The sequence below is a fragment of the Myotis daubentonii genome, chromosome 5 (genome assembly GCF_963259705.1).
Source record: "Myotis daubentonii chromosome 5, mMyoDau2.1, whole genome shotgun sequence".
In the NCBI taxonomy this organism is placed as follows: Eukaryota; Metazoa; Chordata; class Mammalia; order Chiroptera; family Vespertilionidae; genus Myotis; species Myotis daubentonii.
This window is the reverse complement of record NC_081844.1, coordinates 33,350,784-33,364,300: the sequence shown is the minus strand read 5'-3', so window position 1 is coordinate 33,364,300 and position 13,517 is coordinate 33,350,784. Positions and strand designations below refer to the sequence as shown.

General features: G+C 58.6%; 2 protein-coding genes across 3 annotated transcripts; one reads left to right on the top strand and one right to left on the bottom strand.

The window, feature by feature from the left end:
- Nucleotides 1-2,177: 2,177 nt before the first annotated feature.
- PCSK4 (proprotein convertase subtilisin/kexin type 4) lies at nt 2,178-7,915 on the bottom strand. The gene is given in 13 exon segments (XM_059697351.1): nt 2,178-2,304; nt 2,898-3,077; nt 3,327-3,444; nt 3,514-3,617; nt 3,694-3,794; nt 4,302-4,514; nt 4,598-4,770; nt 5,039-5,127; nt 5,214-5,290; nt 5,383-5,511; nt 5,586-5,678; nt 7,358-7,462; nt 7,721-7,915. Coding segments are annotated over 13 exon segments (1,704 nt in total).
- Nucleotides 7,916-8,735: 820 nt separating this feature from the next.
- REEP6 (receptor accessory protein 6) lies at nt 8,736-13,517 on the top strand. 2 transcript variants are annotated; one of them, XM_059697337.1, is made up of 6 exons: nt 8,736-8,974; nt 11,897-11,990; nt 12,076-12,214; nt 12,546-12,714; nt 12,922-13,008; nt 13,339-13,517. In XM_059697337.1, the coding sequence occupies exons 1-6, from the start codon at nt 8,860-8,862 to the stop codon at nt 13,374-13,376; spliced, it is 642 nt and encodes a 213-aa protein (XP_059553320.1). In that variant the 5' UTR covers nt 8,736-8,859; the 3' UTR covers nt 13,377-13,517. The 2 variants fall into 2 exon arrangements, with proteins under 2 accessions (XP_059553320.1, XP_059553321.1); XM_059697338.1 differs by lacking the exon at nt 12,922-13,008 and having other exon boundaries at nt 8,740-8,974.

The following is a 13,517-nucleotide window of genomic DNA, read 5'->3' as shown; positions in this document are numbered from 1 at the left end:
TCAGGGTTGAGTAATGTTCCAGGGTGTGAAGAGACCATGTGTTTATCTGTTCATCTGCTGATGGACACTTGGGTTGTTTCCATCTTTTGGCCGTTGTGAACACGCTTACACAGGTCTGTGTGTGGACTTCCGTTTTCCTGGCTACGTACCTGCAAGCGGAATTGCTGGTTCATTTGGTAACTGTGTTCAACGTCTGTGGAACTGCCCAACGGCTGCCCCAAGTTGGTGCATTTTGGGTGCTTACTGTGTGCCAGGCAGGAAAACTGCCTCTTGTGATCCTTGCATTTGGTGAGAGGGGTACTCTTGGTGCTGTGGCACAGGCGAGGCTACAGAGGCTCTGAGAGAGAAGCCAGGGGCCCCTGGGCACACAGACTAGCCCTGCCAGGGCTGGGCTTACCTTCAGCCCTCAATCCAGAGAGAGGGACTGAGCGCAGTAAGATTCTGGGTGTGTGGCCACGACTAGGATGGCAGCTAGAGAGGATGAGGGAGGGAGACGAGGCGCTCTCCTCCCTTGCTGGCCACCCACTTCTGGTGGGCCCATCTGGGCACCCATGCCCCCTCCTCCAGACAAATTTAGCTCAGGGGTCCACGACAGTGTCTGGTCGCAAGTGCTGCAGCATCAGCCTCTCACTGCCCAGCCGCAAAGCCCTCAACAGAGCTTTCTTTCCTTCAAGGCCCGCAGTTGGGCACCTGAGCCCAGTAGCAGAGCAAATCCCAGGTTCCCCGTGCCACAGAAGGGGGTGGTTTCTGCGGCCAGTGGGCTCCTACAGCAGGCGAGACCTGCCCCTTGGAGCCTGAGTGAAGCCCCACAGTCGAGGGCATAGGCCCCCTTTTCACTTCCTCATGGAAGCCCCTCCCCGCTCTGAAAATTGGGACAAACGTGTCCCCACCCCATTGGTGTGTGTGAGGAGGGGCATTTAATAGCTCACTCGGTACCCCTTTTCTCACCCCACACCTCAAGATCCTCTTTCTGTTCCAGAGAGGTGGGAGACCCACTTTACAAATGGGGAAGTCGAGGCCGTAGGGGGATGAGAGCAATGTACCTCCAGCCCACAATTCCCTCAGCTTCCCCATGACCTTCAGGAAATGGAGTGTAATTACTGGAAGCTCGTAGACCCTCTTCTGCTAGCTGTGTCAACCAGATGGAAGGGGGAATGCGGGCTGGTTCCTAGAAGCTTGGCACTCAAAGCATGTGGGTATCACTAGAAACCCCACCCATTCCCACCCCCACAGTTGGGGTCTGGGCCCCAGACTGACCCTCTTTTCTCTGTGGTTGCTGGGTCCCCCAGGGGCTGATGGCCAGGGAAGGTGATCTTCAAAGAGGGCACAGGGGACACCCAACCATGGCTGGGGGTTGGGGGGCCTGGGTGTGCCCCAAAGGATACCAGAGACTTGGCACCTCCTATTAAGCCTTTATTGCAAACTCTGAGGTCAGACATGGTCCCTGAGATTCTGGATAGTGTCACTGGCTCTCCCTCCCCCTCCTCCCAGATTCTGGGGGCAGAGAAGGGATGTTGGTCACCATTGTGGCCTGGCCTCTGCCTAATCCCACCCCACCGTCATCCCAAACATACACACACACACTGATCTGGAACGAGGGAGCAGGGCAGTAGTTCCCACCAGAGACCTAAGCCAAGGTGGGATGTCCAGCCAGCAGTTGGTGATGGGAGTGGCTTCCAGCACTGGGTGGGGGGCTACACAGGGGAGCAGGCAGCCCACGGAGAGGATGCTACAGAGGAGGGGGTTCCCAAAGGCCGCGATCAGCAGGGCTGTGGCCTCTGTGGCAGTGATGGGTTGTTCCAGTGGGCTGGGGGTGGCCTTTGTGGGCTACAGGCCCTGAGCAGGAGCCCCCGTGCTCATCCAGTATGTATGGTGGGCAGCAGGCGATGCAGTTGAGCAAGGAGCTGCCATAGCAGGTGTAGCAGAAGTGGCAGCTGAGGCACACATATGACTGTGACTGGGCACCCAGACCCAGCAGTCATTGCCTTCTGGGTGTAATTGAAGTACTGCGATGGGCAGTGGGAGAGGCAGAGGTGGCCCAGGATGTAGGCAGGATTGTGGCATTCTGCATGGGGCATATGGACATGGAGGTGAGGCTGAGGTATACAGCCCTGGTCCACCTACCCTTCCTGGGCCGCACACGCACACTGCCAGCAGGGCCATGCCTCACTGGGCACTCACCCTGGCACAGCCCCTCTGTGTCCCGCTGCACACACGCGCTGCTGGTCACCTGGGGGCCTGGAGGCCGCACTGTCATATCCTCAGCTGTCCCATAGAGCAGCAGTGTGTAGCGGTACAGCGTCCCTGGGCAGGGGTCATGGTGAGCACAGGGATAAGGGGAAGAAACTGCTGGTGGTCTAATCCTGCCATTTTGGACCCCACTCCCCAGTTATCCCCACCCCACTCTGAAGCTGCAGACTCAGATGGTGCCCCGGCCCCCAGCAGCCATTGTGGGATGATAACTGATAGCCTATTTCTACTATGCAAGATCACTGGGAGCCCCACTGCAGTGGGGTGATTCAGGCAGGCCTCAGAGTTTCCAGCCTGTGCCTCCTCTCACCCGTGTTGAAATAGTAGCCCTTGTTCTCCAGGCCCAGGGTCCACAAGCCCTGCGGGTCCTCATCCCAGAAGTGCGTGGACATAAAGATCCACTTGTTATAGCCTTGGCCGCTGACGTCGAATGGTCTGGGACAGACGGGTGGGGTGGGGTAAAAGGGTGGATGACTATAGTCATGAAGGGGCCACTGAGCCACAGCAAGTGTCTGACTGCAATGCCAAGTGCTGCCTGCGGAAGTGGCCCTCACAGGACTGGTCACCCCTGCGCAGGCCACGCCTGACTCCAAAGTGCACTTGTCCCTCCCTGTGTGGACCCATAGGGTAGGTCCCCCGACCCTGACCTGATGGCCACAAGTGTGGAGCGGGTGCCCATGGGGCTGGTGAGCGAGATCTCCAGGTCCCCCCGGCGGCTGTAGGATAGGGACAGCTGCACCTGCACATGCTCCAGTGAGCGGATGTAGTTGGCACGGCCAGCACAGGCCGACACTTTCTTTCTCATGTGCATCAGCGCCAGGATGGGGCTATGGGTGGCATGGGGCATCAGGGCCCCTCCTGCTGGCCTGCTGGGGGGGATGGGCGGCCAGCAGGCAGGGTCTGGGCTCAGATCATGGGGCCCACCTTCAGGATTTACTGAGGCCTCAGGGCCTGCCTCCCAAGTGTCTGCCTGGGTGTGGGAGAGGGCTGGGGATGTGACGGTGTTGTCCGTGTTGTCGGAGGAATGGGGAGGTGGCAGGTAATGCGCAGTGGCTGGGACCGAGGAGAGTGCTCACGTGGGTTTGTGGAGGACTCGAATGGCACATTTCTTCTGGGGCTGTGTGGGCAGCCATGTGCGAGCCAAGTCTACCAGCAGCCCAGCATCCAGCAACCCATAGCCATAGTGGTGGCTCACTGTGTGGAGGGGGGCCGTCACTCACTCTGTGGCCATGGTGTCCCCACCCCCACCGGGCCATGCAGTACCTTGGCGCCCCACGCCATTGGTCCTCCAGTCCTCAGCCTGAAGGTGTGCCTGCCTGGATGCACGAACCACCAAGTGCTGCATGTCCCTCCATGTCAAGAACGGGCTGGGGGAGGTGAGGGAGTAAGCTGGGGCCACAACTGGGGGGTCAGGGTGGTAGTAGGGTCCCCATTATCACCTACTTGGCCTCCAGAGCCAGAGCAATTATGCCTGCAGCCAGTGGGGCAGAGGCCGAGGTGCCTGTATGCTTGTCGGTGCACTGGTGGTACAGGTCCGTGGTGACCTGGGGGCAGAGATGGGAGTTCGGGGGCCCGGTGCACATGAAAACCCAGCCCTTGTTCACATGGAACCAGGGACTCAAGAAGGCACTGCAGAGCATTACACCAGACAAGGGGCCTGAGCACTGCCCAGGTCCACACCCCAGAAGCACAGGCCAGGGTGTGTGAAGGGGCAACAGTGGGATGGGGCCTGGGACCCATGTCTACCTTCCAGCACTGCAGGAGCAATCCCTGAGAGGAAGGAAGATAAGGGAACAGAAGGGAAAGGAAAGAATGTGGGGGGACAGGAGGGAGGATGGGGACCCAGGAGGGAAGGTTGGGGAACAGGAGAGAAGGTGAGGGATGGAGGGGGATAGGAGGGAAGGCAGGGACTGGGGTAGAGGGGGCTGGAGGGAAGTTGGGAGGATAGGAGGGAAGACATGGGGACTGGAGGGAAGGTGGGGAGACAAGAGGGAAGGTGGGGGGACCAGGCTGGGCCAGACAGAGTGAGCATGGTGAAGGGGTCCACTCACAATTTGGGGGTCGGTGACAAGGCCACTGCTGTAGGTGGTGGTGAGAGTGGAGGCGCAGGCTTCGCTGTACCAGGGCACATGGCCCTGCTGGGTGGTGCTGCCCACAGAGAGAGTGTGGATGCTGTTGGTGTAGCCGTCACAGTTGCAGTTGTCATAGTGCAGGCCGCCATTGCCAGACGCCCAGATGAAGAGCGTGCCCAGCCCACCTCGGCCCTGCAGATGGGGACAGGACAGGGGATGGGGGTGTCAGCCTTTCATGCAGGCACAGGCCCTCCAAAACCCCAGATCCTGCTCACTTGGGTGACGCCACGCCTGAAAGCTTCTCGGGTGAGGATGCCTGGACCGTCCACCGTTCGGCCATCGTCCTCGGGGCCCCAGCTGGCACTGTAGATGTGGATGTGCTGCGGCTGCAGGCTCAGTGACTGGGCCTCAATGACATCAGTAATGGTGCCATCCAGCATGCGCACGCCTGCACAGGCAGCTGTCGGTCCTCTGCAGACAGCCCTGCCGGCACCCTCACCCATCCAGGCCAGCTCCAAACACCCTAGCCAGCCCCTCTCTCTGCTCCTGGGGGTGGAGGCATCTGTGCAGGCTCAGCTCTCCACACCCTGAGTCTAAGCAACAAAGGCGAGGGCACCAAGAAGTTTCCTCCCCTGGTTGACCTGCCAAATCTCCCTGGTGTTATCAGCCACCCAGTGCCACCTCATCCAGCCCCTATCCTTGGCGCGTCGGAGTACCTCCAATTCGGGCGTTGTAGGCGACGCCTGTACCACAGAACCTGTTGTTAGCTATGGCTGCTACTTCCCCAGCACAGCGGGTCCCGTGCCTGGTGTCAGGGCAGAGAGGAGTGCCTGTCACAGCTCACCTGGCCCTCACAGGGCACAAGGGCCACCCCCAGGCCCCCAGGCTCACCGGTTCTCATCACTGGGAGTGTATCGTGGTTGGGGGTCTGGGTCATAGTCGTTGAAGTCATAGCTGGCCAGGGGATCCTAAGGGTGAGGTGGGGATGTGAGGGGGTTGGAGCAGGCCATGGGACCGGGGGACGAGGGGCAGCCCCCGCCCCAGTTCAACTCAGGCTCACATAGTTGGCCCAGAGGTCTGGGTGGTCCTTCTCAATGCCATCGTCCAGGACAGAGACCACGATGCCCTGGCCTGACAGCCCCTGGTTCCAGACTTTCAGGATGTTTAGATCCGGCTGCATCTTGTTGTTCTATGCCAGGTGGGGGCTAGAGTTAGTAGGGCTCTGGCCTGGCCTGGCCCGACCACCTGGCCCAGCCCGCTCACCATGTACCACTGCTTGGAGAACCAGGGGTCTGTGGGTGCCACTAAGGAGCGCTTCACACGCCACTGCAGAGTCTGCTGCTCAAACCACTGCACCTGAGGGGGACATGCAGCAAGGGAGGGGGCTGGACCAACAAGCCTAGCCTGCCCTCCTCCCAGCTATCCTGCACTTTATTATTTTAAAAATATCTTTTTATTGATTTCAGAAAGGAAAGGGGAGGTAGAGAAAGATAGAAACATCCATGTTTCTATCATTGCAGTTGTCATAGTGCAGGCCGCCATTGCCACACGCCCAGATGAAGAGCGTGCCTAGCCCACCTCGGCCCTGCAGCATCCACACTCTCAGGGAGAATCATTGATCAACTACCTCCTGCATGGACCCCCGCTAGGGACCGATGACCGGGAATTGAACTGTGACCTCCTGGTTCACAGGTTGATGCTCACCCCTAAGCCACACCGGCTGGGCTATCCTGCACTTTAGAGGGCCATGCTCCGCAAACGAAGGCCTGCCCCTCTGAGCCCTTTCCGCCAGCTCTTGGTCCAAGGGCCCAAGCCTGTGTCCAGGGTCTGCATAGGCCCCTTCCCAGGGTCCAACAGGGGGCAACTGTCCTTGAGGCTGTGCTTGTAGTGGAATGTGTGTCTGGGTTGTCTACTGCTTGTGGTGTGGGACGAGGCCTGGGACCTTGTGCTTTCTGGGGCTGCTCGTCTGGGTCCCCATGTGTCTGGGGCTCTGCCCTCAGAAGGTGCCGAGACGCTTGGAGCACCCATCCCCAGGGCCACAGGTAATTGGTTACTGCCTGAGGTGGCATGGAGTCCTAGGGTCCCAACTCTGCCCCTTCCCCCATCTCTGTTCTAGATCCCTCTGCCCAAGGCCTGCCCATCTCCCCCCTGCAGTGGCCACTGCTCTCTACCACCTCCTGGTCCTCTAGCTGACCCCTCCGCTCTTCTCCTATAATTCATTCTCAACACATAGCAGCCTTACTCTTTGTTGAAACCCTCCCAGGGCTTCCCACCACACACTCCAGGGCCCACAAGGCCCTCCCTTCCTGGCCCTCACAAGCCTTCCTTTGCTGCTGTCGCAATGGCTGCCTCAGGGCCTTGGCACTTGCTGTTCTGCCTGACTGGGCTGCTCATTCTCAGATCTTTGCTCTTCTTCTTTCCTTGTTGATCTCCCCACCCCTTTCCCCCCAAACCAACTCATGTCCCTCTACTCCCATTTCAGCCATCAGGGCCATCATCTCCTCATTTGCTCTGCTCCAGTCTTGGGAACTGTCCCATGCATCTGATCCATCGGCAAGCCCTGGCTTCTCTCTCGAAAACCACATCTCCAACTGGCCAGTTCTCTCTGTCGCCAATGCTCCAGGCAGGTTTTGAACAGTTGGGCCTCTTGTCTCCTTATGGATCAGCTCCTCAGCCCAGTTCATACCCCTTTGTGGCTCCCAAGTACTTGCCAGACTCAGCCTCAAATCCTCAGCTTGTAGAGTACCTGGGAATCTTAATCATTCAGGTCAAAATAGAGGAGGTAAGGGGGGTGGTTGATAAGAAATGTTGATAGTGTGCCAGGCCCTGGAATGTGCATCACGCACACACATGATCTGTTGCTCTCCACAGACCTTCCCTGTCTGGGTCCCCACTGTATGGACTGGAGGGCCAGGTGAAAACCAAGACTCAGAGAGAGCAGGTGAGTTGCCAAAGATCACAGCCATTCATAACAATCACAAGAATAACAGGACGTGTCTAAGACCCTGAGGGGGCAGCCTCAAGGCCAGGCTCACCTTGGGGTCTTTCTTCAGGCGCAGGCGGTGGCCCCAGTGCGGGGTCAGGGACTGCTGGACCACACCCCTGTGCCGCAGGTGGAAGTACTGTCCATCAGGGAAGATCTGGGAATGTGCGGGAGCAGCTGATCGCTAGGACCCGGCTTCCCTGATGCCCTGCAGGATGCCCCGTTTGCATCCTCCCCCAACCAGATGCCCTGGTGCGAGCTTCATGTGCCCTCTGGGGGTCCTCGAATCTGAAGCAGGGGTTGGTTGGGAGTTCTTGATATCTAGGGGACCCGAGAGACACCTTCCCATCTGTCGGGGCCTAGTGTCTTGGGTTGTCCAGTCCCGCCCCCTCCAGTTCATCCGGGTCCCACCCACCAGCCCCAGGTTGACGAAACCGAATCTGCGTGCCAGGCGCTCGGCCTCCCGGGAACCCTCAGACACCCGCACGGCCCAGCTGCTGACATAGATGGGGGCCCGGGCCGAGACCAACCCCACAGATGCGGGGCAAACGAGGGCCAAGGCCAGGGGCAAGGCCAGGCGCAGCCAGAGATCAGTCCGGGTGGGCCGCATGGCGGCGGGGGCGGGGGCGGGGCCGGGCCTCCAAAAGCCCCTCCCCCTGGCCAAACCGCCGTGCTGGCCCAAGCGCCCGCCCCGCCCCCGGCACCATAGCAACCCTTGAAAGGCTTCAACTCCCAGGGGTCCTTGCGTCTCCCCTTTGGAGGCGCGAAGTCCCGACAGAAATGGGAGGGTGGACACACGCAGACCCAAACCCTCTGGAGCCTCAGTCTCCCTATCTGTATATTGACCCCATTCTTCTGACCCAGAGGAGTTCACTATTGTTATGATTGACCCCGCCCTTTTATTTAGCCGCACCCCTTCCTACACACCCCTCCCTAGAATCAGCCCCTCCTCTCCCGTCCAACCAGGATTGCTCTGTAGAGTGAGCGCCACTTCTCAATTTAGCTCCGCCCCATACCCGCCCCTCAGATTCCTTCCCGCAGTCTTTATAATATGCCCCGCCCCTCCTCTGTTCTTGCTAATGAAGCTCTTACCCTTTCTCCAATCAACTCTGGTCTTTTTAAGGCCCCTCCCACCAACTCTGTCTACTACAGCACGCTTCTCTCCTCCCCCAGCTCCACTTACACCACCGCTCAGCCAATAATCCCCGGCCAAGACCCCGCCCCCCCAATCAGCTACGTCCCGCTTCCCCTCGACCAATCGGCGCCCTCGGCCTCTGCGCCCCGCCCTCTTCCTTCAGGTCGCGCCTGCGGCGGCCACTGCCCGCCAGAGGGCAATGAGGCGGGGGAGACGGGGCAGGCCCCACCTCCTTTGCCCGCCCTGCCCTCCCATTGGCCGGTGCGTCGGGCGGGAGGCGGGGACCAAACAGGAGGCAAAGACCAGCCCGGGAGCAGAGCGGTGCGACTCTCTTCTGAAGAAGGCGGCTCGTGCCCGGCGGGACCGGTGCGTAGCTCCGAGATCGAGCTCCGGCTGCCAACCCCGGTCCCGCCGTTGCCATGGACGGCTTGCGCCAGCGCTTCGAGCGTCTTCTGGAACAGAGGAACTTGGCCACCGAGGCACTAAGGGCGCTCGAAGCCAAGACCGGTGTCGACAAGCGGTACTTGGCAGCGGGTGAGCCGTCCGAGGGCGCTCGGGGCTGTCGCCCCATTTCACCGGTCTGCATACTGAGGCTCTGGGGCACCTGGGCCTTGGCCTGCCCCCATCCGGCCTGCCCCAGCTGCAGGGTTCGGGCCTTATGGAGGGGAGAGCCCACTGTCCAGTGGGGAGGCTGAGATCCTGGCTGGGGAGGGGTCCTCGGGTAAACCCGCAGCCCCTCCCCTGCCCTCGCTGTGCCACCTTGGGCCAGGGCCACCCCTTTTCTGGGCCCCTGCAGCACCCCCACTCTGGTCCGCGTGTCTGGAGGCCGTCCTTTGCCCCCTCCCTTGGGGCTCTGGGTGCCCGCCAGGCCAAAGTCCGGTTCTTCCAGTTGTCCTGCAGGCCCCAGGGGTAGGAGAGGGGAGGAGGGGGCAGATAGGCCCCAGTGCCCTGAGTGTCTCTTCACCTCCTTCCCAGATGACCCCCAGCCTGAAAGCAAGTGTAGAGATCTTGTTCTTTCAGAGGGGCTACTCCCTGCCAAGAGGAAGGGTCATTCCCACCTACTCTCCCATTGTTTCCCCTCTTGGCGTGCCCTCTCCTCTCACTGGCCTACTGTGCATGAAAAGTTGAGTTGGAGTTGGATTGTTTGACAGTTGTGGTGGGGTTGGAGACTGATTGGATAGGAAACCAGGGAGACGGGGCTCCAGCCACCCCTGACTGTAACTACCATTCTAGTCCTTCCACTTTCTTTCCTCCTCAATAACCTGGGATGACCCCTGCCACTCTCAGAGACTGCCTCGTTAGTAAATGGTTAAATGCCTTCCTTCCCTCTTTCCCAGTGTTCAGGCACGCCCACTCTGTCACTTCTTCTAGGAAGACCCCCTGGAATGAATCACAAAGATGCTGGTGGGGGCGGGAGCATGTTCTGGGTGCAGACAGTGCCAGGTGTTTTGAGCACCTTTTATGTGCAGATGCTGGGAGTCCACTTAACTCCCATGTCCCCACCAGCCGGAGATCCCCATGCCAGGCAGCCAATGAGGGTCTGAAATTTGTCCCCCAGGTTCCCAGTGCCCAACTATGTCTGCTTAGCCAGGGACCTGCCCATGTGAGCAAGCCTGGCTTTCCACATCTCGGTACCAGTGGTTGGGCAATTTAGGTCATAGAGAACTGGGGAGGGGCCCACTGGGAAGAGGCCACTAAGGAGGCTGATAGTTAAAGGAAACTAAGGCCCCAAAAGGCAAGGCTAGGTGGGAGGATGCCCCTGCCACCTGCCCTGTGTGGAGTATTCACCTCTCCTCACCCCCGGGCCCCATCTGTTGTTGATCTCAGGCCATGCCCTCCCCCTCCAACCCATGTACAAGATCATCCTCCTATTGCTGAGGCTGCAGGAATAGGGATTGAGGGCAGGGGTGCCCTGGGAGAGCCACTGACTATCGGTTTCTGAGGAAGAGGTGACGTTCCCCCACCCCCTTGCCCAGATGTGGGAACCCTTGGGCTCCACATGTCGCAGATGGTCAAATACCCTACCCTAGGCAACAGGAGGAAACCCAGAGGAGCCAGCTGGGGAGGACTTCCTCCACTTCTGACACCAGGCTCTGGGATAAAAACGAATGCAGGTGGAGGGAAGTGTATGGGTGACTCTGCCCTTTGGTCCAGAAGGTAGCCTCTGTGAAGGAAGCGGGAAGCTGTAAATGCTCTTCAGTGACCCTGGGCAAGCCCCTTTCCCTGACAGCTTTTGTTTAGGTCTTGTCATTGCATGAGACAGAACAGAGAAGCACACAAGTAGCACTTAGACGTGGCAGTTACAATAATTGTTTTCAGAGTGGCTGATGCTCCTGGCTCCCCATATTCCCACACTGTTCTCTGGGCCTCTTTGCTGTGAGTGTTTTTTGACCAAAGTCCCTCAGTAATGTAGGGAAAGGATGAGTCCTCTCTGTTGAGTGTATTTAGCTAATCCACAACAACCCTAGGAGCCAGGGTCACTGTAACCCCATTGACAGATGGTGAAACTGAGTCTGGTGAAGCAGAGAGAGAGACTTTCTCAGTGTTGCATGGGAAGTGAGTAGAAGAACAGAGGGCTCTCCAAGATCTGAGAGGCTCTGTACTGCCCTTTGCTGCCTAAGACAAGGGGGTCTCAAATGGGCCATACTGCCCCTGTTAGGACACTAGGCAGTGTCTGGGGCCATCTGTGGTGTCATGGCGGCATGCTCCTGGCATTGGGTGGGTGGATCCAGCCCCCTAAAGAGGATGACCTGGCCCAGATGTCAGCCCAGACTGAGGAACCCCACACTAAGATGACATTTTGAAAATATATTTTTATTGATTTTAAAGAGAGCAGGAGAGGGAGATATAGAATCATTGATCGGCTACCTCCTGCATGCCCCCCACCAGGGATTGAGCCTGCAACCCAGGCCTCCAACTGGCAACCTCTTGGTGCATGGGTCGATGCTCAACCACTGAGCCACACTGACCAGGCCTAAGATGAAATTTTAAATTGCCTCTGCCTTTGTCCGCTCACCAGTAACCATGTCTTAATGATAGAATGGCCTCAGTTTTAGTTTTTTCTCCTATTGCTTAGGGCTCATGTATCCAACCCCTCTTACAGGGCCCAAGGTGAGGTGGTTATAATTGCAGGTGATTCCTTATTCAGCAAGTGTTTATTGGGCAGCTACTCTGTATCCACCAGGGCCGAGGACCCTGCCTGCCTTTGGAGAGCTCACAGTACAATAGGGGGGATGGATATGTTAACTAATTACAGACACAAGGCTCAGTGTTCAGAGCCATGGTGGGGGTCGTCCAGGTGCTGTGTGGAGACTAGCACACCCTGGAGAGGTCACTAAGGCTTGTGGGAGGACTGACAACTCTGCAGGGTGCATCCGCCAGGCCAAGAGGAGGCTGGGAGCCTGCGGACTGGGCGTGGAGTGAGCCAGGCCCTCACCCATGCCCTCTTTTCTGCAGGAGCCACCACTCTGCTAAGCCTGTATCTTCTGTTCGGTTACGGGGCACCTCTACTTTGCAATCTCATCGGGTTTGTGTACCCCGCATATGCTTCGTGAGTGTCCATGGGCTGTCCAGGTGGGGAGCATGAGGGAACTCCAGGCAGCCCCTGATCCTGTCCTACCTCCCCCTGCCCCCAGGATAAAAGCTATCGAGAGTCCAAGCAAAGAAGACGACACTGTGTGGCTCACCTACTGGGTGGTGTACGGCCTATTCGGGCTTGCCGAGTTCTTCAGCGATCTACTCCTGTCCTGGTTCCCTTTCTACTACGTGGGAAAGGTACGCACCACTGGAACACACACAGGATAGGATCTCCTGGGAGCAGGCAGGCAACCAGAGACTGGGGGTTTGAGGGGCCCGCCCTGCTGCCTCCTCGGGTGTCAGGGGAGACTCAGTCCCTTCCCTGTGGAAACAGGCCCAGCCAGGGGAGTATCTGATGGGGGCAGCCCAAGTCCACCCAAGAGGGTGTCTGATGGGGGTGGCCAGACACATCCTAAGGAGTGTCTGCGTGGGCCTAGGTCCACATAGCCCAGTGTCTGACAGAAGAGGTCCCACCCCTCCTCCCGGGGCACAGATCCGGGCCGAGTGTAACTGCCATCCATGCCCGCAGTGCGCCTTCCTGTTGTTCTGCATGATTCCCGGGCCATGGAATGGGGCTCACATGCTGTACCGTCGAGTCATACGCCCGCTCTTTCTAAAGCATCACGAGGCCGTGGACAACATCATGAGAGACCTCAGCGGGCGAGCACTGGACGTGGCAGCAGGAGTAACCCGGGACGGTGTGTGCTTGTAGGGCATGGGGGAGTTAGTTTGTCCCAGTTTGGGTCTGTCTGTCTCCCAGCCTATCCACCTCTGCTTACCTTCACTCCTGGCTCCCCTCCTCCTGACTCTGACTGGTCTCCATCTGGCATCTTGGCCCTTGGCATCAGGCGCTCTGGCTTCTCCTCTCACTGTCCGCCTTTCTCTCCTCTGCTTTCGGAAACCAGTCCTTCAGACCCTGGCCCGAAGCCGGGCTCTCATCACCCCAACGGCTATGGCGGTGGGCCCCCCGCTGCTACTGGAGCCAACCATAGGTAACCCCCACCCCTAGGAAGTAAGTTTTATAATGTGTATGCATGCATATGAGCACGTGTGAGTGCAAGCATGCGTGTGTGTGTGTGTATGTGTGTGTGTATGACTGTGGGTTGGTTTGTGCATTGTGTGAGTTCATTTATGTGTGTGATTGTGTACAAGTGTACCTACATATGTGTGAATATGTGCAGATGACTATCCTTGCCAAGGATGGCCATTGACCCTACCCTGGTCCCCAGCAGCCTCCATCCCACTCTCTAGCAGCTGAGCATAGCCCCAGGACCTGAGAGCTCGGCCAGACCTACCTTACCCCCATGGCCCTCTCTCTGCAGCCAAAGTAACCGTGGCTCAGCTCCAGAAGGACAAGTGAAGTCCCTACCCAGTCCCCGTGCAGAGAAGCTGGCCGGCCAGCTAAAAGGCACCAGGTCCTCCACGGATTCCTCAACTGATTCCTCAGAACAGACCCCCTCTGTTCCCTCAGCCCCAATCAAGCCAGCCTCTGGGAATGCCT

Coding starts and splice junctions, on each gene's coding strand:
- REEP6 (XM_059697337.1), top strand. CDS start 8,860: ATGGACGGCTTGCGCCAGCGCTTCGAGCGTCTTCTGGAACAGAGGAAC. Junction 12,215..12,545: donor CTTTCTACTACGTGGGAAAG/GTACGCACCACT, acceptor CCATGCCCGCAG/TGCGCCTTCCTGTTGTTCTG. Junction 12,715..12,921: donor AGCAGGAGTAACCCGGGACG/GTGTGTGCTTGT, acceptor TTCGGAAACCAG/TCCTTCAGACCCTGGCCCGA.